General features: G+C 48.1%; 1 protein-coding gene across 1 annotated transcript; it reads right to left on the bottom strand.

The window, feature by feature from the left end:
• LOC132581292 (uncharacterized) lies at nt 1-26,070 on the bottom strand. Its single transcript, XM_060252477.1, has 5 exons — nt 26,013-26,070; nt 20,071-20,281; nt 6,496-6,568; nt 4,281-4,379; nt 1-1,170 (listed from the first exon to the last, which is right to left on the bottom strand). Exons 1-5 carry the CDS (start codon nt 26,041-26,043, stop codon nt 1-3), a joined length of 1,584 nt encoding a protein of 527 aa, XP_060108460.1. The 5' UTR covers nt 26,044-26,070.
• Nucleotides 26,071-27,751: the final 1,681 nt, after the last annotated feature.

Below are 27,751 nucleotides of genomic sequence, written 5' to 3'. Positions count from 1 at the left end.
CTATTGAATTACCTTGTGTGATAGATGATCAAGGCTGTCACTTTCAAAGACGTCTTGTAGCTGACTGTCAAGCAGAAAATCTAGACCCACAGAATTGGGATCTTGGAGCACTGAACACCTTTGGGCCACAGTATCAGGGCTGTTTGGTGCACTTGTACTGGATCCTTTGTCTCCTGAAAGGAGAGACCCCTGGGCTTCTGATCCAGAATTTTCTCTGCTAGATTCACTCCTTAGTACCGCTCTGTCCAGCTGTGAAATTTCTGTAGAAGAGAAACAGCCCTCTACACAAGCAAGTTTGTTTTCCTCACACATTACAGGTTTTTCTTTTTCATCCGTCTGTTGGTCTGCATCTCTCTCGGACAATGTTTCGCTTATCTCATTGGGTCTCGGGTCACAAGTATCAAATTTTGATTTTTTTATTATAGGTACTAATTTCTCACATTTATTTTTTGTCCCATTGGCAGATTGCAGAGTTGGACCTTCTAGAGCATCTTCATTTTGACTATTTTTAACATGGCCAGAAGACCCTGAGAGTGCCCTCTCTTCGAGACTTTCGATATCTTTGTTATCTGATGTGCACAGAAAAAAGGAAACCCGTTTCTTGCTTTTCATCATCTGCTTTTCAGAGATGTTGGCTAGTATATTGGTTGGTTTCTGTGCTTCTTCTAGCTGGGAATCCATGAATCCTGGTACGGCATCACCACTATTTATGTTTATGATCCTGTCCTGGTTTTGAATTTTTACGTCTGGTGTTTCCTCACAATGAAGAATCCCTTGATCTCTAAGATCTTCCTTTTTTGTCACTGGTAAATCCATCAACTCTACAGATTCTGAAGGAGCCACAGTGCTTTGGAAAGCTTTCCCTGCTGTAGCACATGGTGCTGAAATATTTGTTGGTTTCTGTGCTACTTCTAGCTGGGAATCCATGAATCTTGGTATGGCATCACCATTATTTATGCTTATGATCCTGTCCTGGTTTTGAATTTTTGTATCTAGTGTTTCCTCACAATGAAGAATCCCTTGATCTCCAGTATCTTCCTTGTTTGTCGCTGGTAAATCTATCAACTCTAGAGATTCTGAAAGAGCCGCAGTGCTTTGGAAAGCTTTCCCTGCTGTGTCCCGCGGTGCGTTTCTAACCATACATTCTGCTTCAGAGGACTCTAGCACAATCTGAAGTGAGAAAGGATAAGGAATACAAAAGACAGTAGTAGACATTTACCATTTTATGTCTGCTTCAGCAAAACTGACCAGACCAACCTCTTCTACCAGACAGTGATGGACCGCCAGAAACACTGAACCGTGGGAGGCACATTCCGGAACTCTTTAATTTGTTGTAGCCATTTTGAATAAATTTGGGGAAATGGGCATCTAAGTCCAAATCCATGGTTACTTCTATCATCTGTCTGTCTGTCTGTCTGTCTTTTTTGCATAAAATTTGAAAATGGATCAAGATCATAACACATATGTTTACATACCATATGTTTAAGACCACTGAATGCCATCTTTAAATTGTATTGAAATGAGCACCTGAATTGTTTTTAACGTAATGGTTTTTAACTTAATGTTTAACTCGATGTTTTATTGCTGTTTAATTGTAAACTGTGAGCCACCTTCAGAGGGGAGGGCAGGACATAAATCAAACCTTTAAAAAAATAACCTAAACCTTTAAAAAATATTGAAATGTTAATTCTACTTGTCCTGAAGACTGTAAAATTCCACTCAAATATGCTGATCTTGAATTATATTAATGTACTGTGGATAGGCCTATGTTGTATATCGTTTATCTCGAATGAAAAGCTACTATGTTTTGCTTAGGATTTTTATTTATTTATTTATCTATTTATTTAGGGGGGGGTGTTACTTTGTTGGTTTGTAAACTATGATAAAGTTTCAATAAAAGTTATCTTTATTTAAAAAAAATATTCAAGCCAGACTTTCATAAAAATTGGAACAGTAGAGTAGAAGACTGCGAGGACATTAGATTTATATTCTGCCCTCCACCCTGAATCTCAGAGTCTCAGAGCAGCTCACAATCTCCTTTATCTTCCTCCCCCACATCAGACACCCTGTGAGGTGGGTGGGACTGAGAGGGCTCTCACAGCAGCTGCCCTTTCAAGGACAACCTCTGCCAGAGCTATGGCTGACCCAAGACCATTCCAGCAGCTGTAAGTGGAGGAGTGGGGAATCAAACCCTGTGAGGTGGGTGAGGCTGAGAGCTCTGACAGAAGCTGCCCTTTCAAGGACAACCTCTGCCAGAGCTATGGCTGACCCAAGGCCATTCCAGCAGCTGCAGGTGGAGGAGTGGGGAATCAAACCCGATTCTCCCAGATAAGAGTCTGCGCACTTCACCACTACACCAAACTGGCTCTAGCATTGCAAAGTCCCTTTTGGCCACCAGCAGGGGATGTGAGGAGTACAGTTGCCAGGTCCAGGTTGGAAAAGAAGAAGAAGAAGAAGAAGAAGAAGAAGAAGAAGAAGAAGAAGAAGAAGAAGAAGAAGAAGAAGAAGAAGAAGAAGAAGAAGAAGAAGAAGAAGAAGATATTGGATTTATATCCCACCCTCCACTCCGAAGAGTCTCAGAGCGGCTCACAATCTCCTTTCCCTTCCTCCCCCACAACAGACACCCTGTGAGGTAGATGAAGATATTGGATTTATATCCCGCCCTCCACTTCGAAGAGTCTCAGAGCGGCTCACAATCTCCTTTCCCTTCCTCCCCCACAACAGGCACCCTGTGAGGTAGATGAAGATATTGGATTTATATCCCGCCCTCCACTCTGAAGAGTCTCAGAGCGGCTCACAATCTCCTTTACCTTCCTCCCCCACAACAGACTCCCTGTGAGGTGGGTGGGGCTGGAGAGGGCTCTCACAGCAGCTGCCCTTTCAAGGACAACCTCTGCCAGAGCTATGGCTGACCCAAGACCATGCTAGCAGGTGCAAGTGGAGGAGTGGGGAATCAAACCCGGTTCTCCCAGATAAGAGTCCGCGCACTTAACCACCACACCAAACTGGCTCTCCTGGAGATTTGGAGATGGAGCCTAGGGAGGATATGGACCCCACTGGGGGACAATGCCATAAAGTCTACCCTCCAAAGCAGCCAGGGGAATTGATCTCTGTAATAGGGTTGCCAATCCCCAGGTGGGGGCAGGGGATCCCCCGGTTTGGAGATCTCCCCCCCCCCGCTTCAGGGTCATCAGAAAGCGGGGGGGAGGGAAATGTCTGCTGGGCACTCCATTATTCCCTATGGAGACTGATTCCCATAGGGAATAATGGAGAATTGATCTGTGGGTATCTGGGGCTCTGGGGGGGCTGTTGTTTGGAGTAGAGGCACCATATTTGCAGCATAGCATCCAATGCCTCGCCTCCAAACACTTTCCAAGTTTCAAAATAATTGGACCAGGGGGTCCAATTCTATGAGCCCCAAAACAAGGTGCTCCTATCCTTCATTATTTCCAATGGAAGGAAGGCATTTGGTGCGCAGTCTCTTTCAAAATTCAATGTGAGGGCCAGAACTCCCTTTGGAGTTCCATTATGCTTGTCAAAACCTTGCTCCTGGCTCCACCCCCAAAGTCCCCAGATATTTCTTGAATCGGACGTGGCAACCCTACTCTCCAGTCTGGATATGAGCTGTAACTCTGGGGGGGTCCCCAGACCCCACCTGGAGGCTGGCATCCCGAAGGGACCGCTCCTGTTAAGATCTAAGAGATTTGGAGCCTTAAATGAATGCCAACAACTGCTACAAAACCATCATGAGGAGAAGCGAAGAATCAACTTTTGTCAAATATTGATCTCCATTACTACCCAGGTGATCACAGCTCTCTCGCTCTCTCTCTGTAGGATTTCTTTGAAGCCTTGAGAAACTTTTCATGAAGCGGATCACTTACCCTCGTTAGTAAGAATTTCAACTGGTCAAGTAACATAATGCCAATCCAAAACAAAATGGTGCTAAATGAAATACAGGTCCTGAGTGACCAAACATTAAGAAGCTCTACAAAACTGCTAAAGAGCTTCGATGAGACAAACTGGAATAACCTTCCAAGAGATTAAGTGTTTACTCAGTTAATGAATCATATAAGCACAAAAAAAGAGAGCACTGAGTTTCATTATTTAAGTGAACAACAGCAACACAAATGTTTGTTTTTAACTGCTAGTACAACATAAAATACACTGTAAATTTTTGTTTAGGATGTATTGTTCCCATATCCGACTAAAGAGAGACATCTAGATAGATTATACGAACAAACAGGGCTGCTTGTTGCTGCTTACAAAACTAACTTTCTTACCTGTTTCATCTGAATTGCTGAAGAACTACCATCATTTCCTTCACATCTTTCAGGAACTTTATTTTTTGTCTTTGCAAACATGGGTACCAACTTCCCACCCTGCAACCAACAATAAGAATTTGATTTTCAAAAATCTGATATTCTCCATCAACTACTTCCATTATTGAACAGGAAGATTACTAATTGGATGAATTTATCTGGCTCAGGAACAACATATATATTGACCTGCTGCTCTAAACTCCTGATGATTCAACACAGAAACTGACCGAGGTTAATATTGCTGTGAAAAACATAAGAACATAAGAAGAGATCTACTGGATCATTCTTGTGGTCCATCTAATCCAGCATCCTTTCTCACACAGCGGCCAACCAGTTCATCTGGAGGGCCAACAACAGGGCAGAGAGGCCGAGGCCTTCCCCTGAGAAGAACATCAGAAGAGCCCTGCTGGGTCAGACCAGAGAGGCTCCATCTAGTCCAGTCTCCTGTCTCACACAGTGGCCAGCCAGTTCCTCTGGAGGGCCAACAACAGGGCAGAGAGGCCGAGGCCTTCTCCTAAGAAGAACATCAGAAGAGCCCTGCTGGATCAGACCAGGGAGGGTCCATCTAGTCCAGCCTCCTGTCTCACACAGGGGCCAACCAGTTCCTCTGGAGGGCCAACAACAGGGCAGAGAGGCCGAGGCCTTCCCCTGAGAAGAACATCAGAAGAGCCCTGCTGGATCAGGCCAGGGAGGGTCCATCTAGTCCAGCCTCCTGCCTCACACAGCGGCCAATCAGTTCATCTGGAGGGCCAACAACAGGGCAAAGAGGCCGAGGCCTTCATGAGACCCATCAGAAAAGCCCTGCTGGGTCCGACAAGTGAGGGTCCCTCTAGTCCAGCCTCCTTCCTCACACAGGGGCCACCCAGTTCCTCTGAAGGGCCAACAACAGGGCAGAGAGGCCGAGGCCTTCCCCTGAGAAGAACATCAGAAGAGCCCTGCTGGATCAGACCAGGGAGGGTCCATCTAGTCCAGCCTCCTGCCTCACACAGTGGCCACCCAGTTCCTCTGGAGGGCCAACAACAGGGCAAAGAGGCCGAGGCCTTCATAAGAACAGCAGAAGAGCCCTGCTAGATCAGACCAGGGAGAGTTCATCTAGTCCAGCCTCCTGTCTCACACAGTGGCCACCCAGTTCCTCTGAAGGGCCAACAACAGGGCAGAGAGGCCGAGGCCTTCCCCTGAGAAGAACATCAGAAGAGTCCTGCTGGGTCAGACCAGTGAGAGTCCATCTAGTCCAGCCTCCTATCTCACACAGTGGCCAGCTAGTTCCTCTGGAGGGCCAACAACAGAGCAGAGAGGCCGAGGCCTTCCCCTGAGAAAAACATCAGAAGAGCCCTGCTGGATCAGACCAGTGAGAGTCCATCTAGTCCAGCCTCCTGTCTCACAGAGTGGCCAGCCAGTTCCTCTGGAGGGCCAACAACAGGGAAGAGAGGCCGAGGCCTTCCCCTGAGAAGAACATCAGAAGAGCCCTGCTGGATCATTTGACCAACCTCAGAAGGATGGAAGACTGAGTCAGCCTTGAGCTGGCTATCTGAACCCAGCTTCTGTTGGGATCGAACTCAGGTCATTATTGTCTCAAGGGGTTATGTCACATCATGATATTTTCTTGGCACACTTTTTGTTGCGGGGTGGTTCACCATTGCCTTTCCCCAGTCATGTACCCTTTACCCCCAGAAAGCCAGATACTCGTTTTACCGACCTTGGAAGGATGGAAGGCTGAGTCAACCTGGAGCCGGCTACCTGAACCCAGCTTCCACCAGAAGAAGAAGAAGATATTGGATTTATATCCCTCCCTCCACTCCGAAGAGTCTCAGAGCGGCTCACAATCTCCTTTACCTTCCTCCCCCACAACAGACACCCTGTGAGGTGGGTGGGGCTGGAGAGGGCTCTCACAGCAGCTGTCCTTTCAAAGACAACCTCTGCCAGAGCTATGGCTGACTCAAGGCCATTCCAGCAGCTGCAAGTGGAGGAGTGGGGAATCAAACCCGGTTCTCCCAGATAAGAGTCCGCACACTTCACCACTACACCAAACTGGCTCTCCTCTCAGGTCATGAGCACAGCTTAGGACTGCAGTACTGCAGCTTTACCACTCTGCACCACGGGGCTCTGACTGGCAGAGAACAGGAGGACAATTCAGGTTAATGTCAAAATTTCATATGAAAGTTCAGAAAATGCTTACTTGAGAGGGAGGCACAAAGCTCTTAACACATCCTTTTCTTTCAGAGGAAGCCTCTTTGCTCTCTTCCGCTAAACTGGTAAGGGGGAAAAAATAATCTGGTTTGGGATCCACAAATTAGCAACTCTAATTCTAGGCTGTCAGACAGGGATTCACGCCAGATTTTCTTACAAACTATAATATCTACCCAATGGAGTAAGAAAACAGTGTAACGAGATTGGATTGTTAGTTAGAACAGGGGTCCCCAGCCCCTGAACCAATACCAGTCAGTGGCCTGTTAGCAACTGGGCCACGAGACAGAGGCACCGCACCACCCAGGTGGATGAAGAAGGTGCTGTGACCTCACTCCAAGGGTGGGTCCCAGGCAATGTTCCCTCTAAGCTGCAGTCCTGTGAGCAAAAATTCTACTTTGTGAGCTACTGGTATTGAAGCTGTGAGCTACTGGCATGAAAGCTGTGAACGACTGCATTAATTGTGCTCTGGGGCCATTTTTCCTGAGCTAAGACAAAAATGTGTGAGCTGGAGGTTAAAAAACTGTGAGCTCGCTCACACTAACTCAACTTAAGAGGGAACACTGGTCCCAGGTGGGCGGAAGGGGCAGCACTGCTATGACCTTTGCCTACACCTCATTTATAGACCCTCCACCTATCAGCTGATCTATGGGGGTCTTTCAATGGGAGGGGGAGGCACATTGATCCCTTCTGCCATCTGGCCACCTAGCAACGAGGTGACAGAAGCAGCCCTAGTCTCCCCCGATTTAAATAACCCACCATGGGGAGCAGGGATGGGGCATGGGCAAGGGGGCAGCAAAACCCGCAGTGCCGCCCACCCCACCGGTCCGTGGAAAAATTGTCTTCCACAAAACTGGTCCCTGGTGCCAAAAAAGGTTGGGAGCCACTGAGTTAGAAGCAGCCAAGTGTATAACAAGCCCAGAAGAGAAAGTGAAAGAACACCAGGATGTCACCTATAGCCATTAGCTGCAGCCCATCAATGACTCTTAGTCTAAAACAGCAGTGTTGGAAAGTGAAGTCACGTCGATGCTCATTTACGGCAACCCCATAGGGTTTTCAACGCAAGAGATGTTCAGAAGTGGTCTGCCTTTGCTTGCCTCTGCATAGAATTCTAGAATCCTAGAGCTGGAAGGTACCTCAAGGGTCATCTAGTCCAACCCCCTGCACAATGCAGGAAAATCACAAACACCTCCCCCTAAATTCACAGGATCTTCCTTGCTGTCAGGTGGCCATCTAGCCTCTGTTTAAAAACCTCCAAGGAAGGAGAGCCCACCACCTCCCAAGGAGGAAGCCTGTTCCACTGAGGAACCACTCTAAACTCACAAACGCCTCCCCCTAAATTCACAGGATCTTCATTGCTGTCAGATGGCCATCTAGCCTCTGTTGAAAAACCTCCAAGGAAGGAGAGCCCACCACCTCCCAAGGAGGAAGCCTGTTCCACTGAGGAACCACTCTAAACTCACAAACGCCTCCCCCTAAATTCACAGGATCTTCCTTGCTGTCAGGTGGCCATCTAGCCTCTGTTGAAAAACCTCCAAGGAAGGAGAGCCCACCACCTCCCAAGGAGGAAGCCTGTTCCACTGAGGAACCACTCTAAACTCACAAACACCTCCCCCTAAATTCACAGGATCTTCCTTGCTGTCAGATGGCCATCTAGCCTCTGTTTAAAAACCTCCAAGGAAGGAGAGCCCACCACCTCCCAAGGAGGAAGCCTGTTCCACTGAGGAACCACTCTAAACTCACAAACGCCTCCCCCTAAATTCACAGGATCTTCATTGCTGTCAGATGGCTATCTAGCCTCTGTTGAAAAACCTCCAAGGAAGGAGAGCCCACCACCTCCCAAGGAGGAAGCCTGTTCCACTGAGAAACCACTCTAAACTCACAAACACCTCCCCCTAAATTCACAGGATCTTCCTTGCTGTCAGATGGCCATCTAGCCTCTGTTGAAAAACCTCCAAGGAAGGAGAGCCCACCACCTCCCAAGGAGGAAGCCTGTTCCACTGAGGAACCACTCTAAATTCACAAACACCTCCCCCTAAATTCACAGCATCTTCATTGCTGTCAGATGGCCATCTAGCCTCTGTTTAAAAACCTCCAAGGAAGGAGAGCTCACCACCTCCCAAGGAGGAAGCCTGTTCCACTGAGGAACCACTCTAAACTCACAAACACCTCCCCCTAAATTCACAGGATCTTCATTGCTGTCAGATGGCCATCTAGCCTCTGTTGAAAAACCTCCAAGGAAGGAGAGCCCACCACCTTCCAAGGAAGCCTGTTCCAGCGAGGAATCGCTCTAATGGTCAGGAAGTTCTTCCTAATGCTGAGCCAGAAACACTTTTGATTTACGTAATTTCAACCCATAGCAACCGTGACTTCCTTGGTGGCTTTCCATACAGGCCTTAACCAGGTCCAACCCCGCTTAGTTTCTGAAATACAACAAGATAGGGGTAGCCTGGGCCATCTGGGTCAGGGCAAGAGACGAACAGAGGTGGTTTGCCATTGCTTGCCTCTGCGTAGCAACCCTGGACATCCAAATACCGATCAGGGCCAACTCTGCTTCATATAGAAACGTCTTCCTAACATTTGTTCTCACCGTTTTAACCTCACTCTTAATTATTTTTCCTCTATGCAGATTTACACCTGCAAATTGAGGATATAAAGTAATCTGCAGTCCCCCCAAAACTTGTGCCATATTAAATCTTTTATTTTTAAGGTGTCTCTTTATTTTTATAACTCTAGGGGAAATTCTGCAGCGTCTTTCTGTATATCTGTAAAAGATTCAGGGCAAAACAGCAACAGTAGTCTCTTTGCCCATGATATGTTGATACAAAAATCTGTTGATCTGTAACATGTTTTGCTTATGTTTGTTGCAGCGCCTAAGCTCTCTCTAGAAGCGAAAGTGACTAAACTGAGGATGTCGTACTTTGGTCATAGAATAAAATTTGTGTCTGGTGGAACCTTTAAGACCAACAAAGTTTTATTCAAGGTATAGGCTTTCACACCCATCCACACTTTTCCAGATACAATGAAACAGAAATTACCAGTTAGGGTTGCCAAGTCCAATCCCAGAAATATCTGGGGACTTTGGGGGTGGAGCCAGGAGACTTTGGGGGTGGAGCCAGGAGACACTGGGGTGGAGCTAGGGGGAGGGGGAAACGGCGCCGGGGAGCGTGGCCAGCCGCCCCGTCTCGGAGCGGGCGACGCCGCTGCGCTGCTGCCGCCTCTTCTCCGCTCGCCGTGGCTGCTCCTCTGAGATGGGCTCACCCTGAGCCCATCTCGGAGGAGCAGCCACGGTGAGCAGAGAAGAGGTGGCGCGGCGGCCTCGCCCGCTCCGCTTTGCCTCTGGGGTGGAATCGGAGGGGGGGTGGAGGCGGGCCGGGGGCGTGGCGAGCCGCGAGTCCGGGTCCTAGAAGGACCTGGATTCGCGGCTCGCCATGCTCCTGGCCTGCCTCCGCCCTCCCCTGGTTTTGCCTGCGCTGCTGCCACCTCTTGGCTGCTCCTCCGAGATGGGCTCAGCCTGGGCCCATCTCGGAGGAGCAGCTGCGGTGGGCGGGGAGGCGGCGGTGCGGCGGCCTCACCCGCTCCAGGATGGGGCGGCTCGCCATGCTCCCCGGTGCTGTTTCCCCCCCACTTCCGTTTTTTTGGGGAGCGAGGGAAGAGTGTGGAAATCCTGGGGTCCCCCGCCAGGGCAGGAGGGTTGGGAAGCCTATTACCAGTCCATACATATATAGGTAGAAGGTGAGCAGCAAATTAGCATAAAGCATAATGAAGATGTTTAACAGATTCTTAGTTTATATGGTTACCATTTGTTTTAATTTAATTCCAGCCCAACTAGGGCCAAACGTCACCAAATCTGCCATCTTTCCAGCAGTGCCAGATTAAACCCTGTGCACAGGGCCGGAGCTAAGCTTTCTAGCGCCCTAGGCCAGGGGTAGGGAACGTTGGCTCTCCAGATGCTTTTTGCCTACAACTCCCATCAGCCCCAGCCAGCATGGCCAATGGCTGGGGCTGATGGGACTTGTAGGCAAAAAACATCTGGAGAGCCAACGTTCCCTACCCCTGCCCTAGGCGAATCACCCACCAGTGCCCCCCACAATTATTAAAAAATATAGGGAAATTGAAGAGTGCTAAGCTTGAAACCTTTCACATTTTTAATTTACTGATTTTTCAAAAAAAATGCGATGCTATCAAAAAAAATTGTGAGAATAAGTGCTTGGCGGCCATGTTATGAAGGAGGGTGACAGGATAGGATGAGGTGGGAGGCCAAGTCACACATCGGGGTGAGGAGAGGGGGGGTGGCTTGGCTTTGTTGAGGGCAGCTGGGTGATGGGCGAGGACAAGGGGACAGTGGTCAGGAGCCAGAGTCAGGCATCAGGGAGGGGGCACCCAGTGGTGCCCCCTAGACCAAGTGGCGCCCTAGGTGAAGGCCTACTTTGCCTACTCCCACGCACTGGCCCTACCTGTGCAGGCCCTTAGGCAGTCAAAATCTTGGGGGCCCCCTTGCAAATAACCTCAGAGTCGGAGCGCCCGTCCACAGCCCCCGCTGCAGCCCGAAGGCCCCTTCTCAAAAGCCCCTTTAACGAAGCTGTAGGGGTAGAAGTTGAGCGAGGCAAACTTGGAGACGACGCCATCAGCAGCCCCACCAGGCCAGTCGAGCAAAGAGCGGCTCAGTTGCTGGCTATGGGTGCAGGCTGGGAGGGATGTAAGCTGTGGGGAAAGGGGGGAGGAGCCTGCTTGGGGCCCCTAAAGGCGTGGGGGCCCATAGGCCACAGTGCCCACTTGGCCTAATTGTTAATCCAGCCCTGCTTTCCAGCTCCAGGTCAAGACAGCCATCTTGACAAAGTCTTTAAAAGAGGATTACTCAGGGGCCTAGCATGATTAATCAAGTGCCCTGTCAACTGTTTTTTTTTTACTGGTTTTTCTGTCTATTAATGTTTTTATGTATTTGATGTAATCTGTCATGAGCTCTGACAAGGAAGAGCTGGAAGGGTTAACAGACCTGGAAAAGTTGCCAGCCAGTTCCTCAGCTGAACAAACAGCAGCTGGCCCATCAGTCACTCTCCAGGCACCAGTGTCAGCTGTTGACGATCGATCTCCTCCAAGCTCTCCTCCTCCTCCCATCTCAAGAGTTCGAAGCAGACTCCGGAAAGAACTTTCAGAGTGAAGACATGAGGCACGCCGAGGCTTCAGATCTCTCAGCCCTGAGTTCTAGCAGAGTCGCTGCCACCCAGGGAGCAGGCTGATTGAGACTCCCATATAGCTCCCACCCAGGACCTGGTAACCTTGTGGAAGCAACAAGTCTATTCTCTGGCTTGCATCCACACTCCTTCCTGATTCTGGCCTGCTTGATTTCCTTGGCACCCTGACCTTTTGGCTTTTGGACATTGACTTCTGATTCCGGTTTGTGATTCTGCATCGATGACCTGGCTTCTGCTTGTCTTACTGGACTTTCACCTTGGACTGGCTTTGGACTCCTGCCTGCCTGCACCCGGAGAATGTGACAAAATCTTTCATTCTTAATGTCTTTATACATTTTATTTTATTGTTTTATATAGTTGTATACCGCCCAGCTTTAGCTATGGGTATAGAAATTTAGTAAATAATAACAATAATAATCTGTAGTCTTGGGTCATGTTATAAAACAGGGGTGGCCAACGGTAGCTCTCCAGATGCTTTTGCCTACAACGTCCATCAGCCCCAGCCAGCATGGCCAAGAGTCACTAGAAAAGGCGATAATGCTAGGAAAAATTGGAGCCAGTAGGGGGGAAAAAAGGAAGACTCAACATGGGATAGACCAGAGGTGGCCAAACTGTGGCTCTTTCCTACATTCTGTGTGGCTCTCGAAGCCCCTCTGCCTTTGGCTGGGCTTGGCTGGGCTTGGAGATGTCAAGCCCTGATATTCCCTTGCTCAATGTGGGCTAGTTTGCAGAACTCCTGCCATAAATTGGCAATGAACTGAGATCCTCTGTCACTAATTACCTTATTGGGAAATGAATGTAATCTTATGACATGTTGGAAGAATAGATGTGCCAGCCTTTTGGCTGTGGGCAACTTTGAGTACGGGACAAAGTGCGCTTGCTTTGAGAAGGTGTCAACTATTACCAGGATTATGGTTTTTCCCTGGGAGGGGGGTAATTCGACAATGAAGTCTAGCTATACCATTCACCAGGGTCTGGTGTCGCATTCTAATTGTTGCAGGAATCCGGGTGGTTTCCCCCCCCTTTTTTGCCATGATGCAAATTGGGCACGAGGCTACATATTTGGAAATGTCCTTTTTCATAAAGGGTCACCAGAATTGTCTATTTGTTAGGTGCAGGATTTTCACGTAGCCAAAATGCCCAGCCGTTTTATTGTCATGGCAAACTTGTAATACCTCTTTGCGCATGCTCTCCGGCACGTACAATTTATCATCTTTGTATCAAAATCCTCCTTCACCCTTTTTCACCCCCTCCGGTCTACTGTCCCTTTTCTTTTCCGCCTCAGCTTTAAGTCTTGCCCCCCCCCCATTGCTCTTCAGTTGCTTGGCAGAGTTTTTGAGACCTGGTGGCTATGGCCCACCCAGGTGTGAGGGGGAAATCAAAGAGTCAATTACTTCCTCCTTTTGGCTGTTGTCCTGAGGAAGGTGTCCGCTAAGAAGTTTTTTGACCCAGGGATGTGTTTAATTCAAAATCAAATTTGGCAAAAAAACCCACCCCTCTGATTTGTTTTTCTGTAAGTTTTCAGCAGCCTGTTAGTGCCTCTAAGTTTTTGTGGTTAGTCCAAATCTCGAATGGAACTCGGGCCCCCTCCAACCAAGATCTTCAAGTCTCTAGTGCGAATTTTACAGCAAATGCCTCCTTATCCCACATGGACCAATTTCTTTGTTCGGGGGAGAATTTTTTCGAGATGCATCCACAGGGTCTGAGGACTTCCCCCTCGTCAGGTTGCATTAAAATTCCCCCCACAGCGACATCACTGGCGTCGCATTGCACCACAAATTGTTTTAATTCATTTTGATGGATGAGGATCGGTCGACTAGTGAACAGTCTTTTTAGACGGCCAAAAGCTTCCTGGCTTTTGTCTGTCCAGACTAGTTTTGCTCCGGGCCGTTTTGCCTCTGGCCCCTTTCCTTTTGTTTTTAGTAGGTCTATTAGGGGCAGTATGATGTGAGTGAACCCTTGAATAAAATTACGGTAAAAGTTCGAAAATCCAATAAAGGAATGCAGTTTCTTGCGTGCTTGGGGGGGTTCCCAGGCTAGCACTTCCTGTATTTTGGATGGGTTCATTGCTAACCCCTTCCCCGATACTCTGTATCCTGGGTAGTCGAGTTCCATCTTGTGAAACTCGCACTTCGACAGTTTGGCAAATAGCTTATGTTCATACAAGGTTTCCAATACCACTCATACCAACTTGATGTGCGTGGGAAGGTCTTCCAAATAGATTATGATATCATCCAGGTACACCACCACCCCTTGGTATAGGTACTTCTGGAGCACCTCGTTTATAAAGTTCATAAACACTCCGGGCGCTCCTTGTAATCCAAACGGCATTACGAAATATTCGAACTGCCCCATGGGGGTGTTGAATGCCGTTTTCCACTCGTCCCCTTCTTTTATGCAGACTTGGAAGTACGCATCTCTCAGATCCAACTTAGTAAATATTTCCCCCTATGATACTGTACTTAGGAGGTCCTTTATGAGGGGAATGGGGTACGCGTTCGAGACTGAAATCGCATTTATCCTGTGAAAATCCGTGCAAAGCCTTAGCCCCCCATCCTTCTTTTTTTCAAAACAGTACTGGTGCAGCATGGGGTGCTGTGGCTGGGCATATGAACCCATGCTCTAAGTTCTTGTCTTGGAACTTCCGGAGTTCAGTTTTCTCTGCCCACTCCATGGAGTAGATTTTTGCTTTGGGTAGACCTTGCCCGGGTAATAATTCTATTGCACAATCAGTGTCTCTGGGGGGGGGGGGGGAGTTCGTTGGCTTCCTCCTCACTGAACACCGCCTTCAAGTCTCTGTATTTGTCAGAACTTGTATCTGTTATGTATGCTGAGCTTGAGAACATTAGCCTAACCGACTCCATATTGTAAACTGCCTACTAATCCTATGTCCTTGTAGTCAGGCCTACTAACCAAATGCTTTGCATTTCAAACAAACTGTAACCACTGAAGGGTGACAGATAGCCTCTGGAAAACATCTGCAGGTGTCCTTTGAAGCTAGCCTGCCAAAGCATCACAGCAGGGCTCCTTCCTCCTCCATGGAGATAAGGGACCCTGGGAACAGACAACTGTCTCCCAGAGTGTGAGAAATGGTTTTATTGTTTCTGTTACAACTGCATAAAGAATGTATCGATAGCTGAACCCATTATCAGAGTCAACTTGTGCTTTCCCTGAACACAGTTCTCAATAAACGTCTTATACTTTTGAAACAAAGTAATGAGTTTCGTTTGAAGTTCTTCAAGTTCTGACAGTATTCCCAGGGGATCGACCCCACCTCCTCTATAGTGAGACATAGGGGTGGTGGTTCAGGGCCCAAGTCCCCCTCCATGTGTGGGTCTTACACACATGTTCTTTGAAATCTATGATTTGATCTCCCCACTTAATGTTTGGTTCGTGTTTGGCTAACCAAACTACCCCTAACATTACATCGAAAAAAGAGGAGGGGGCTATTACAAAAATCTCCATGTCCCAGTGGTCTACTATCCCGACCACGGTTCTCCTTTCATTATAGTCCCATTCATCTGTTTGAGCTGAATGGGGTTGTGTAAAGGGCTTGTTTGGAGACCTAGGGCCTCCAGCAATTTTGGGGTGATAATGTCTCTCAGGCACCCCGAGTCTAGTAAGGCTCTCGCATGAGGTTGGGGTTCATTAGAGTCAAAGGTGTAAAAAATAAAGTTCCCGTTACTCTCACCTGTAATGGCACCGTTAGTTCCCTGACCTGCTGCTTGGCGCTGCTTAGTGCAGGTCGCTCTCGTTTTCCACCAGTTCTTCTCCCCAGGACTCTTCGCCCGATTCAGTCACCAAGATGATCTCCTCCTCCCAAGGAGTTGGGGTAGCCACGTTGCCTTTAGCCAGTTCCCTTGGACACACATCTGGTTTCTTTGCTTTGGGAGCGCTGGGCTTCAGAGTAAGGGGGGGCCTCGAGATCTCTCCAGGCAATTAACAGCTAGGTGGTTTGGGTCTCTGCATCGGAAACATCAGCACAGGTTAGGGGTTTTTGGTTCCCCCGTCCCAACGGATGCCTTCTTCAGCCTTTGCCCCAGACTGAGACACATGTCCCCCCTTTCCCCCTTGCTGCTGTTGACGCTGGAGAGCCACTTGTTTCAAATTAGTTTTGACTTCCCCTGCTAATTGGACCCATCCTATCAGGGTTGTAGGTTGTCCCTGTTTGAGGGCTCGATCCAGGACACTTGTGTTCAGGCCTCTCTGGAATTGCTCAATTTTCATTTGCTCATGCCACCCCCTTTACTTTCGCGGCATTGGCCCGAAAGTCAGCCACGTATTCCCTCACTGATCGGGAACCCTTTTCCATGTCTCAGAGAGCCGTTAGTGCTCTGGTCTCCTGGAGGGGGGGGGTCTTCATATTGTATTAGGATCACCCCTAGGAACGCCGCCACCGTATCTAGTTCGGGGCTGCGGGTCCTGTGCAGGCTCACATACCACCGCTTAGCCACTCCTTTCAGTTTGGAACTTTGGTGGTCCACCCGACTAAACTTGCCTCAGTAGTACATGAAGCTATTCGCCTGAATGGTGAAGTACTCTACTTCTTCGGGGTCCCCATCGAAGATAGCCGTCAGTTTTTGGCCCCTCCCATAGTTAGGCGGCAGCGGGGGTGGAAGCTGCGGCGGGCCAGTTGCTCTCCTGCTGGTGCCGGAGGGTTTAGAGCTTGGTCAAGTTGCCTCCTCACCTCTTGGATCATGAATGCGTTATTTGTCCGCATTTCTTTGCGGAGATTCTGAGCCATCTCCACCATCTGGAATTGCATCAGCTAGAGGAAGTCCCGGGGGTCGGGGTTCTGATCCTCCTCCTCCTCTTCGGGGATCGGGTCTGTTCCTCAATCCTCTCTGCCATCACCCCCGCTTGTCTCGGAAGTCCCTGGGTTTTCCTCTTCCCCTGGTCGAATATGCAGGGGTAGTAGTTCCAGGATTGCTTCTCTGCGATCAGGCCTGGCATCCATCAGGGTTGTTGACCTGCAAGGACCCCAGTCTTTTGAGGTGATGAATAAGCGCTGGAAGTACAGCGGTGACCCTTTCCTGACTTACCTCCATGCGTCCAGTACGTCCCACGGAGGGGGCCTCGGGATCTCTCAGGTATTCGACTCCTCATCTGCCGGAGTGCCTGGCTGGGTGGGGGCTTCTCCGTCATCAGGGACTTTCTCCGTCATAGCGTTAAAAAGTCTTCCAATTTAGTTTAAGTCCCCCGGTGGGAGTCTTTCCAAAATGTCAAGCCCCGATATTCCCAATAATGAAGTCCTTTGTTTTATTTCAAATAGACTAGTTTATTTAAGAACTTGAAGGTGCCCAAGGAACATGGTCCTTGGAAAGACTGAGATACCGGAGGTTACATCGTGCTATATCGGGTATCATAAACCGTTACAAAAAAGCGCTTCTTTCAAATCTATAGTTCAAAGGGTACAGCAGTAACTCTCTTTGACTCTACAAAAGCATTCTGTCACTAACACGTGAACTGATAACAGGCCTGTGAATTTTAAGGAGTAGGTTCTTCAGACATAGCATGCCATTCCCAGTAATATAAACATCCTTGGCCAGATGACAGGGAGGACGTGGAGGATGGGTTGTAAATAATGGAGATGAACCAGAGCATGGGTTTGACATTTGCTCCCCCACCCTTTGCTAAAATAGTCAGGCTTGACAGGAGAAGGCATTTGTCTCTTTAAATCACTTCTCCAAGCAATGCCAGCTGATGGTTTGGAGAACGCATTTTAAATTGCTTTCTTTCCCCCTCTCCCCCTCCCTTCTTCCTTTCCTTCCTTCCTGCTAAACTGGTAAGGGAGAGCCAGTTTGGTGTAGTGGTTAAGTGTGCAGACTTTTATCTGGGAGAACTGGGTTTGATTCCCCACTTCACCACTTGCACCTGCTGGAATGGCCTTGGGTCAGCCATAGCTCTCTTATCTGGGAGAACCGGGTTTGATTCCCCACTCCTCCACTTGCACCTGCTGGAATGGCCTTGGGTCAGCCAGAGCTCTCTTATCTGGGAGAACCGGGTTTGATTCCCCACTCCTCCACTTGCACCTGCTGGAATGGCCTTGGGTCAGCCAGAGCTCTCTTATCTGCGAGAACTGGGTTTGATTCCCCACTTCACCACTTGCACCTGCTGGAATGGCCTTGGGTCAGCCATAGCTCTTGTAGGAGTTGGCCTTGAAAGGGCAGCTGCTGTAAGCGCTCTCTCAGCCCCACCTACCTCACAGGGTGTCTGTTGTGGGGGAGGGAAGGTAGAGGAGATTGAAAGGAGGAAAAGGTATGTAATGCGTTGCATAAACATGATTAGTAATGCAAAGTTTTAAGTTAGGAAATGTGTAATGAAAATTCTCCAAACCCCAATGTAACTGGCTCACAGGACGCTGATGGCTATAAAAGCCAAAATTTAATCTACTGGTATCTGTATCAGCATAGCAAACCCTAGGAAAGGAAAGGAAAGGAAAGGAAAGGAAAGGAAAGGAAAGGAAAGGAAAGGAAAGGAAAGGAAAGGAAAGGAAAGGAAAGGAAAGGAAAGGAAAGGAAAGGTCCCCTGTGCAAGCACCAGTTGTTACCGACTCTGGGGTGATGTTGCTTTTACAACGTTTTCACGGCAGACTTTTTACGGGGTGGTTTGCCATTGCCTTCCCCAGTTGTCTACATTTTCCCCCCAGCAAGCTGGGGACTCATTTTACCGACCTCGGAGGGATGGAAGGCTGAGTCAACCTCGAGCTAGCTACCTGAAAACCCAGTTTCCGCCGGGGATCGAACTCAGGTCATGAGCAGAGCTTAGGACTGCAGTGCTGCAGCCTTAACACTCTGTGCCATGGGAGGGGCTGCTTTTATTGCAGTTAGACAGCAGAGAATTCACACTTTGTGATAACCTCTCTTCCACAGGCGGCAAACTTCTCGCTGTAATTATTTTTGTTATTGTTCCTTCATGACCATGTTGTTTTTACTCTCTTATTTCCCTCTGAAAGGCTTGTGAGAAACCCCTGAATTTAGCAGTTTGTTAACAAGAGTTGTTGACAACTGCTGTAGACACGTGGCTATTGACTGTTCTTTAGTGTTTCCAGACCAATCTACAGTCAAGTAAATAGGTTTTGTGATGCATGGCATTTGAGAAATGGTTGAGTTGCAAATTAGTGACCTAGAGGTCAGCATCTGCAGTGTTTAACAAGAGTTAAGCATCTGATCCCAGAGATAAATCTTTGCTTGTGAAAAGGTGGACACATATTTTGTTGTGTTGGAGGAGAGTTTTATGGCTACCACAGACCACGAAAAAGACAAATCACAGGGTTTTAGATACAATCCATCTGCCGAGTCACTGGAAAAGACAATCATGCTAGGAAAAGTTGAAGACCCCGCCTGAGATGGATTCTATCCAAAAAGCTGCAGCCCTCTGTTTCCAAGATCTAAGCAAGGTTGCTAACAATAGGACATTTTGGAGGTCATTAATTCATACCGTTTGGAAACAACTTGACATAGGATTGCCATGTCTGTCCTGGAAAATACCTGGAGACTTTGGGGGTGGATCTGAGAGAGGGTGGGGTTTGGGGAGGGGAGGGGCCTCAGCAAGGTACAGTGCCATAGAACCCACCCTTCAAAGAAGCCATTTTCTCCAGGGAAGAAAATGCCAGCTGGAGATCAGTTGGAAAAGCAGGAGATCTCCAGGCCCCGCCTGGAGGCTGGCAACCCTAATTGGACAGGACTTAACACACATACATATATTAATAACCTTTGACAGAAGTGTAATGCATTGCAGGCAAAGAAATAAGGACAATATACTCCATTGTTCTCTACTTATGGAATACCATTTTCTGAACAGTTTGGCGTATCATGTCTATAACAGCATTGCTAGGTCCAATTCAAGAAATATCTGAGTACCTTGGGGGTGGAGCCAGGAGACATTGGGGGTGGAGGCAGGAGCAAGGTTGGGACAAGCATAATGGAACTCCAAAAGGATTTCTGACCATCACATTTAAAGGAACCACACACCTTTTAAATGCCTTCCCTCCACCGGAAATAATGAAGGATAGGGGCACCTTCTTTGGGGGCTCATAGAATTGGACCCCCTGGCCCAATCCTTTTGAAACTTAGGGGGTGTTTTAAGGAGAGGCACTGGATGCTATGCTGCAAATTTGATTCCTCTAACTCAAACAAACAACCCCCCTAGAGCCCCAGATATCCACAGATCTCCATTATACCCAAGGGAATTGATCTCCATAGAGAATAATGGAGTGCCCAGCAGACATTTCCCTCCCCCCCCACACACTTCTTGATGACCCTGAAGTGGGAGGAGGGTCTCCAAACTGGGGGATCCCCTGACCCCACCTGGGGATTGGCAACCCTATGTTTTCCTAATTTCATATATTACTCTGGAAGGCATCTTGTTACCTTGAATCCAGATGTGTAGGCAAAATTTCCATCTCTGTATTGTCCAGGCTGTGTTCTCGACATTCTTGAACTGCTTCAGCCACAGTAGCTTTTGAAAGGATGTCATTAGAGTCAGAAGCGTCTGCTGGCTTTTCTAAATCAGAGTCTCTTGCTTTATGGCTCTTCCTCTTGTGGGTTTTCTTTGCTTTGGAAATGCTGAGCTCCTGGTTTTCTTCTTTTAAGAGGAAAGAATCCACATAAACCAATGAAACCAGAGAAGTTTTATGCAAAAGGAGTATAGTAAATATTACTTGTGCTTTGAAAGCTATCAGCAGCTAAGTTTGAGCAATTTTGACCTCCTGACCATAACAAGAAAGCGTAGAGGACTGGGGAAGGCAATGGCAAACCACCACGTTAAAAGTCTGCCATGAAAACACTGTGAAAGCAATGTCACGGGACTGTGTCGGGTCCTTGATCCTCACCAACCGGCGGTTCTGGGTTGTCGGGGGCCTCTCCATTATCTGGAGCTCTCTCCGCCATCATGGTAGAAAGTTTCCACTTCGGTTAAGTCCCCAGGTGGAACTACTCCCAAAATGTCAAGCGCCGATATTTCCCACTTTGACGCACTTAGCCTGGGGGAAGTTGATGGAATTCTCTCTACTGTACGCCCTACAACTTGTGATCTAATAATAATAATAATAATAAAATTTTATTTATATCCCACCCTCCCCGCCTAGGCAGGCTCAGGGCGGCTAACAACACATTCATACAATAGTTATACAAAAACTTTTAAAACCAACATTATCTTAAAACCATTCTAATTCACGTTTAACATAATTTAACAGTGGCAGTGGTATTCCTGGTGCTATTCTGTCAGCATAATGGCGAAGATCACTGAGGCAGAAGTCACTTAAGTGGATCCATCAGTTCAGCGATCCTTAATCAGCGGTCCGCAGAGGCCAACCTAAAAAGGATGGTCTTGCAGGCCCTGCGGAATTGGTCAAGACTCCGCAGGGCCCGCACCTCTCCTGGGAGCTGGTTCCATAGGCATGGAGCTGCAATGGAGAAGGCCTGTGCGCGGGTATTCTGCAATTTCGCCTCCTTTGGCCCAGGGAAAGTCAGCTTGTTCTTCCCTGCTGACCTCAGTGCTCTCTGGGGCTCGTATGGGGAAAGACGGTCCCTCAGGTAGGCAGGTCCTTGACCATATAGGGCATATCTGGACCCATGTCCCTCTTGGCTGATTAAATCTTGCCAGAGGGAACTTAGATATCCTATACGGGACATCATAAATAGATCCCTTTAAGAGGGGCATTTTCCAACACCTCTTAAAGAGGCTATGGTCCGCCCTCTCTTGAAAAAGAGTACAGCAGATCCGGCCAAATTGGCAAATTATCGACCGGTGTCAAATTTACCATTTTTGGGTGAAATTATTGAGAGGGCAGTAGTGTTACAGTTGCAGGGTTTTCTGGATGACGCTTCCATCTTAGATCCTTACCAGTCCGGCTTCCGCCCGGGTCATGGGACGGAGACAGTGCTGGTTGCTTTGGTAGATGACCTCCAGTGGCATCTGGACCGAGGTGGCGTGGCGGTGCTGATGTTGTTAGATCTGTCGGCTGCGTTGGACACGGTCGACCATCAGTTACTGACCCGCCGGCTTGCCGATGCAGGGATTAGGGGGCTGGCCTTACAGTGGCTTTCCTCCTTCCTTGATGGAAGGGGACAAAGGGTGGCAATTGGGGGAGAGCTGTCCCAGAGGCACTCACTAGATTGTGGGGTGCCACAAGGGGCAGTCCTCTCTCCGATGTTATTTAACATCTACATGCGCCCCCTTGCCCAGATTGCCCGGAGGTATGGGCTTGGGTGTCATCAATATGCAGATGACACCCAGCTCTATCGACTAATGGACAGTCAGCCTGACTGCGCCCCACAAAATCTGGACCTAGCTTTGCAAGCCGTGGCAGGTTGGCTCAGGCTGAGTAGGTTGAAACCGAATCCAACGAAGACAGAGGTCCTTTGCTTGAGTCGTGGCACTCCAGGAAGAGAAATCCCCCTCCCAGTTTTTGACAGTGTGTCACTGAAAGCGGCCCACAGAGTCAAGAGCTTGGGGGTTCTAATGGAGCCCTCATTGTTAATGGAGGCCCAAATAGCGGCCACTGCCAAATCCGCGTTTTTTCATCTGAGACGGGCGAAGCAGTTGGCCCCCTTCCTGGAGCATCATGGCAGCAACAGTGATCCATGCAACAGTCACCTCAAGACTGGATTACTGTAATGCCCTCTACATGGGGCTGCCTTTGTGCCGAACCCGGAAGCTGCAGCTGGTGCAGAACGCGGCAGCTAGGCTGTTATTAGGGCTCCTGAAGTGGGAGCACATACAGCCAGGGCTGCGTGAGCTGCACTGGCTGCCAGTTGTATATCGGGTTCGTTACAAAGTGCTGGTTATTACCTTTAAAGTCCTATATGGTCGAGAGAGTACTGAGGTCAGCGGGAAAAAACTGGTTGACAATCCCTGGGCCGAAGGAGGCCAAACTGAAGACCACACGAGAACGGGCCTTTTCGTTGGTAGCTCCACACTGGTGGAATCAACTTCCGGATGAAGTGCGGACCCTGCGGAGTCTTGATCAATTCCGCAGGGCCTGCAAGACCACTCTTTTTAAGATGGCCTTCGTCTAAATATGGAGTTAAGTTAGATCCGCTGTTGACGTTTCCGCCACTAAATTTACTGAAGGTTTGAGATGTAGCACCATAAATGTTAATTTTTAATAGCAATGTTGGTTTTAAATGATGGTTTTATTAATGTATTATTTATTGAATTGTATGAATGTTTTGTTGTATATCGATTTACATGTTGTGAGCCGCCCTGAGCCTGCTTCGGCGGGGAGGGTGGGATACAAATAAAATGTATTATTATTATTATAACAGAGTCCTTTTGTTTTGAATCAAAAGATAGGTTTATTGTAAGAAACTCAGGAGCTTTGCCAAGGATACAAGCCTTGGGAGTAATGGGGTATAAACAGTTATACAGTTGCTATATAGGATGTCATCAAAGCTTCCATCACAGATGCATACTTGAGTCACGGGCTCAAAAGTTACTAAGCAACTATCTATTTTACTACTAAGGAATCCTAGGCTATTGAAAACATCAAACCTTCTCACACTTCTCTGTGGAGTTGTCTGTGTGAAAGGGGGGGGGGCGGGAGGCGGCTTGGAGGTACCAGCGGCCAGCCTCTAGTATAAACATCCCAGGGCCAGATGTTTTCGCTATGTGCCCTCTGGGTTGTAAATAATGAGGGAGAGCTGTTTAGTAAAATGTGGTTCAGAAATAAGCGCGTTTGACACTGTGCCAAGGGGCTCTGGAATTACTGAAATGTTTTTCTGGCCTAGACACAATTTCATATGATGGTTTGCAGTAGAATTTTCTAATTAGCTGGCCAAGCAGAAAGGGAGGAGGAAGGCTTATGCACATGGTAGCAAAACCCTAGGCTGCCATTACACGGAACATCTGTGAAAACATCTCATGCCTTTAAGGAGTTTCATATTTTAATATTTTACTGCCCACGTGCTCAACTGCCATTCTACCTGTATAAGAGCAGTTCCACCAATCAAATGACATTTTAATTTGCAGAAGTGGGTGATTTTTTGCTAAGTCCTCCTCCACATCTTTCCTGGAAGCTGACTATCTTGGGCAGGCGATAAAAGTTATAGTTCTTGGAGAATACATTTACAGTTAAAGTTGCTATCTTTCCACATCTTTCTCATCTATTTTCCTGCCTGCCTGTTTTTTCAAACATCTGACATTCATGTCTTCAGCTCTTGAACATCTGACGTTTATTCCACGTGGCTCTAACATTAAGCAAGTTTGGCCACCCCTGGGATATACTGTAAGAATGAGAAACTTCTTCAAGTAGTTATAATATCAGCTCAACAAAATCAAAATACTAGACGTTGTCATTGTTTCAAAGTAAGATGGGCAAAGATTGAAGTGCTGGTTTGCTTGTTTACCTAGGCCAGGGGTGGCCTAACTGCAGCTCAGGAACCACGTGTGGCTCCTTCACACCTATTGTGTGGCTCCTGAAGTGCCCCCCCAATCTTGGAAAAGGCATTTCTCTCTTTAAATTAATTTTCCAAGCCTGAAAATGCACTTGAAGTTAAAGTTGGTTTCTTTCCACTTCTCCCTCCCCCATCTACCTTCTTTCCAGCTCTCAAACATCGGATGTTTATTCTGTGTGGCTCTTATGTTAAGCAAGTTTGGCCACCCCTGCCCTAGGGGTAGATTCCCCTTGGTCACTGACAGGTAGTGGGGGCATGGGGTTATCAGATCCAGTTTGGGAAACTCCTGGAGATTTTTTTTTTTGGGGGGGGGGAGGCTGAGAAGGACAGGGACCTCAGTGGATATAATGTAAGATGGCCACATTCTAGGTGGTGGCCAGAAATCTCTCACTATTACAACTGATCTCCAGACGACAGAGTAGGGTTCCCAAGTCCAATTCAAGAAATATCTGGGGACTTTGGGGGTGGAGCCAGGAGATTTTGGGGGTGGAGCCAGGATACATTAGGGGTGGAGCCAAGATCAAGGCTCTGACAAGCATAATTGAACTCCAAAGGCAGTTCTGGCCATCACATTTAAAGGGACGGCACACCTTTTCAATTCCTTCCTTCCATAGGAAATCATGAAGGATAGGGGCACCTTCTTTTGGGGCTCACAAAATTGGACCCCCTGGTCCAATCTTTTTGAAACTTGGGGGGTATTTTGGGGAGGGGCACTGGATGCTATAGGGAAAATTTGGTGCCTCTACCCCAAAAAACAGCCCCCCCAGAGCCCCAGATACCCGTGGGTGAATTCTCCATGATTTTCTTTGGGAATAAATCTCCACAGGGAATAATAGAGTTCCCAGAAGACATTTCCCTCCCCTCCCCCCGCTTTCTGACGACCCTGAAGCGGGGGGAGGACCTCCAAACCGGGGGATCCCCTGCCCCCACCTGGGGATTGGCAACCCTATGACAGAGATCAGTTCTCCTGGAGAATATAGCCACTTTGGGAAGCGGGCTCTATGGCACTAATACTCCATTGAAGTTCCTCCCCACCCCAAACCTGCCCCTTTTCAGGCTCCACCCCCAAAATCTCCAGGTATTCCCCCAAAATGGATCTAATAGAATGCCTAGTAGAATGCCGCAGAGTCCACCCTCTGAAGCATCAGTTTTCTCCAGGGAAACTGACTGCTGTAGCCTCAGGGTTGCCAAGTCCAATTCAAGAAATATCTGGGGACTTTGGGGGTGGAGCTGGGAGACTTTGTGGATGGAGCCAGGAGACACTGGAGTGGAACCAGGAGCAAGGGTGTGATGAGCATAACTGAACTCCAAAGGGAGTTCTGGACATCATATTTAAGGGGGGGCACGCATCTTTTAAATGCCTTCCCTGCATTAGAAATAAGGATAGGAGCACCTTCTTCTGGGGCTCATAGAATTGGACCGCCTGGTCCAATATTTTTGAAACTTAGTAGGTGTTTTGAGAAGAGGCACTGGATGCTATGCTGCAAATTTGGTGTGTCTACCTCAAAAACAGCCCCACCAGAGCCCCAGATACCCACAAATCAATTCTCTATTATACCCTATGGGAATTGGTCTCCATAGGGAATAATGGAGTGCCCAGTAGACATCCCCCCTCCCTGCTTTCTGATGACCCTGAAGCAGGGGGAAGACCTCCAAGCCAAGGGAACCCCCCCCCCCCGGCCTCCGTCTGGGGATTGGCAACCCAATGTAGCCTAGAGATGAGGTGTGATTCCGGGGGATCTCCAGGTCCTGCCTGGAGGCTGGCGTCTCTCACTTTGACCTTTACACTCTCATTTCCTTACTGATAAAGCTAGAAGGATATACTCATACATTCCAATCAGGTGTTGAATGGAGTTTGCACGTAAATCTGAATAGAAGATCTTATGCACAGGAATATCGTGAGTATATTGCCGTACCTGACATTTGTGTCTTCTTCCTTTTACTCATGTTAGAAGCTCATTAAACCTTAAAAAGAAACAGCACTTAAGGTCAGTCAAAGTAAAATATATTGCTTCAGTAGTAAATATTATGCCATAGTAGATACGTAGATAGTAGATACATGTAAAAAAGGTAAAGGCAGTCCCCTGTGCAAGCACCAGTCGTTTCCGACTCTGGGGTGACGTCGCATCACAACGTTTTCATGGCAGACTTTTAATGGGGTGGTTTGCCATTGCCTTCCCCAGTCCTCTACACTTTCCCCCCCAGCAAGCTGGGTACTCATCTTACTGACCTCGGAAGGATGGACGGCTGAGTCAACCTCGAGCCAGGATGGGCAGCAATCAAGCCTCTCTCTGGGCCAGGGGTGTCAAACTCATTTGTTATGAGGGCCAGATCTGACATAAATGAGATTTTGTCGGGCTGGGCCATGTGTGTCATAAAATGTAATGCCAGGTAGCGGAGATAGAAACTTTATAAAGCACGCAGGGAAACACAATTAGATATTTTAAAAATATTTTTAAATGCTTAAAATTAGCACTCATTAGTCTTAAAGGTGCTTTCTTTGTATTCCTCCCATAGGATCCAGGGAACTGGGCAAAAGAAGCTCTGTCTTTTTCCTTCCATCACCAGAAGGGGGGGAGCCTCAGCCACCAGAAGGAAGAGAGGCTTGGCTCAGCAGCTCTGCTGCGCAATTGAGAGAGCCCGGCAAAAAAAGCTATCCCTCCCCCCCCCTTCCTCCCCAAGGGAGGAACCTCAGCCAATGAGAAAAGAGAGGCTTTGCTCTGTAGCTCCCGTGTGATTGAGCAAGCCTGGCAGAGCAAGCTGTGATGCAGAAGGAAGCAAGAGAGAGGGAGAAAGAAGCAGATGACAGCCAGTTGCTCGGGGGGGGGGGGCTGATAAGACTCAGTAGCTCTGCTTTGTGATTGAGGGAGCCTGGCAAAGCAAACTATCCCTCCCCACTTCTTCCCCAAGGAAGGAGCCTCAGCCAATGGAGAAAAGAGAGGCTTTGCTCTGGAGTTGGCTCCTGTGTGATTTTGCAAGCCTGGCAAAGCAAGCTGTGATACAGAAGGAGGCAATAGAGAGGGAAAAGGAAGGAAGCAGATGACAGCCAGTTGCTTGGGGGCCTGATAGAAGCCCTCCGAGGGCCTGATTTGGCCCCCGGGGCTGCATGTTTGACACCCCTGCCCTAAGCTGTAGAGTTTGGTGAGCAAAAATTCTACTTCATGCCAATTTACCACAGGACTGACACCTGATTCCCCTTTGCCCTTACATTTTTATAGTTGAAATGCTCATGGTGTAATTCACTTCATGAACTACTGGCATTAAAACAAAGCAGTAGACAAGTGCACCTTTAAGACCAACTAAATTTTATTTAGAATGTAAGCTTTCATAAGCAGACTTCATCAGACAATTTGCCTGATGAACTTAGTTGGTCTTAAAGGTGCACTTGTCTACTGCTTTATTCTATTGCTTCAGACCAACATGGCTGCCTACTAGGGTTGCCAAGTCCAATTCAAGAAATATCTGGGGACTTTGGGGGTGGAGCCAGGAGACTTTGGGGGTGGAGCCAGGAGACATTAGGGGCGGAACCAGGAGCAAGGGTGTGGCAAGCATAAATGAACTCCAAGGGAGTTCTGGCCATCACATTTAAAGGGACGGCACACCTTTTCAATTCCTTCCTTCCATAGAAAATAATGAAGGATAGGGGCACCTTCTT

This window comes from Heteronotia binoei, chromosome 13, assembly GCF_032191835.1.
Source record: "Heteronotia binoei isolate CCM8104 ecotype False Entrance Well chromosome 13, APGP_CSIRO_Hbin_v1, whole genome shotgun sequence".
Classification (NCBI taxonomy): domain Eukaryota; kingdom Metazoa; phylum Chordata; class Lepidosauria; order Squamata; family Gekkonidae; genus Heteronotia; species Heteronotia binoei.
Note: the sequence above shows the minus strand (reverse complement) of the source record. Positions and strands in the feature narration are given on the sequence as shown.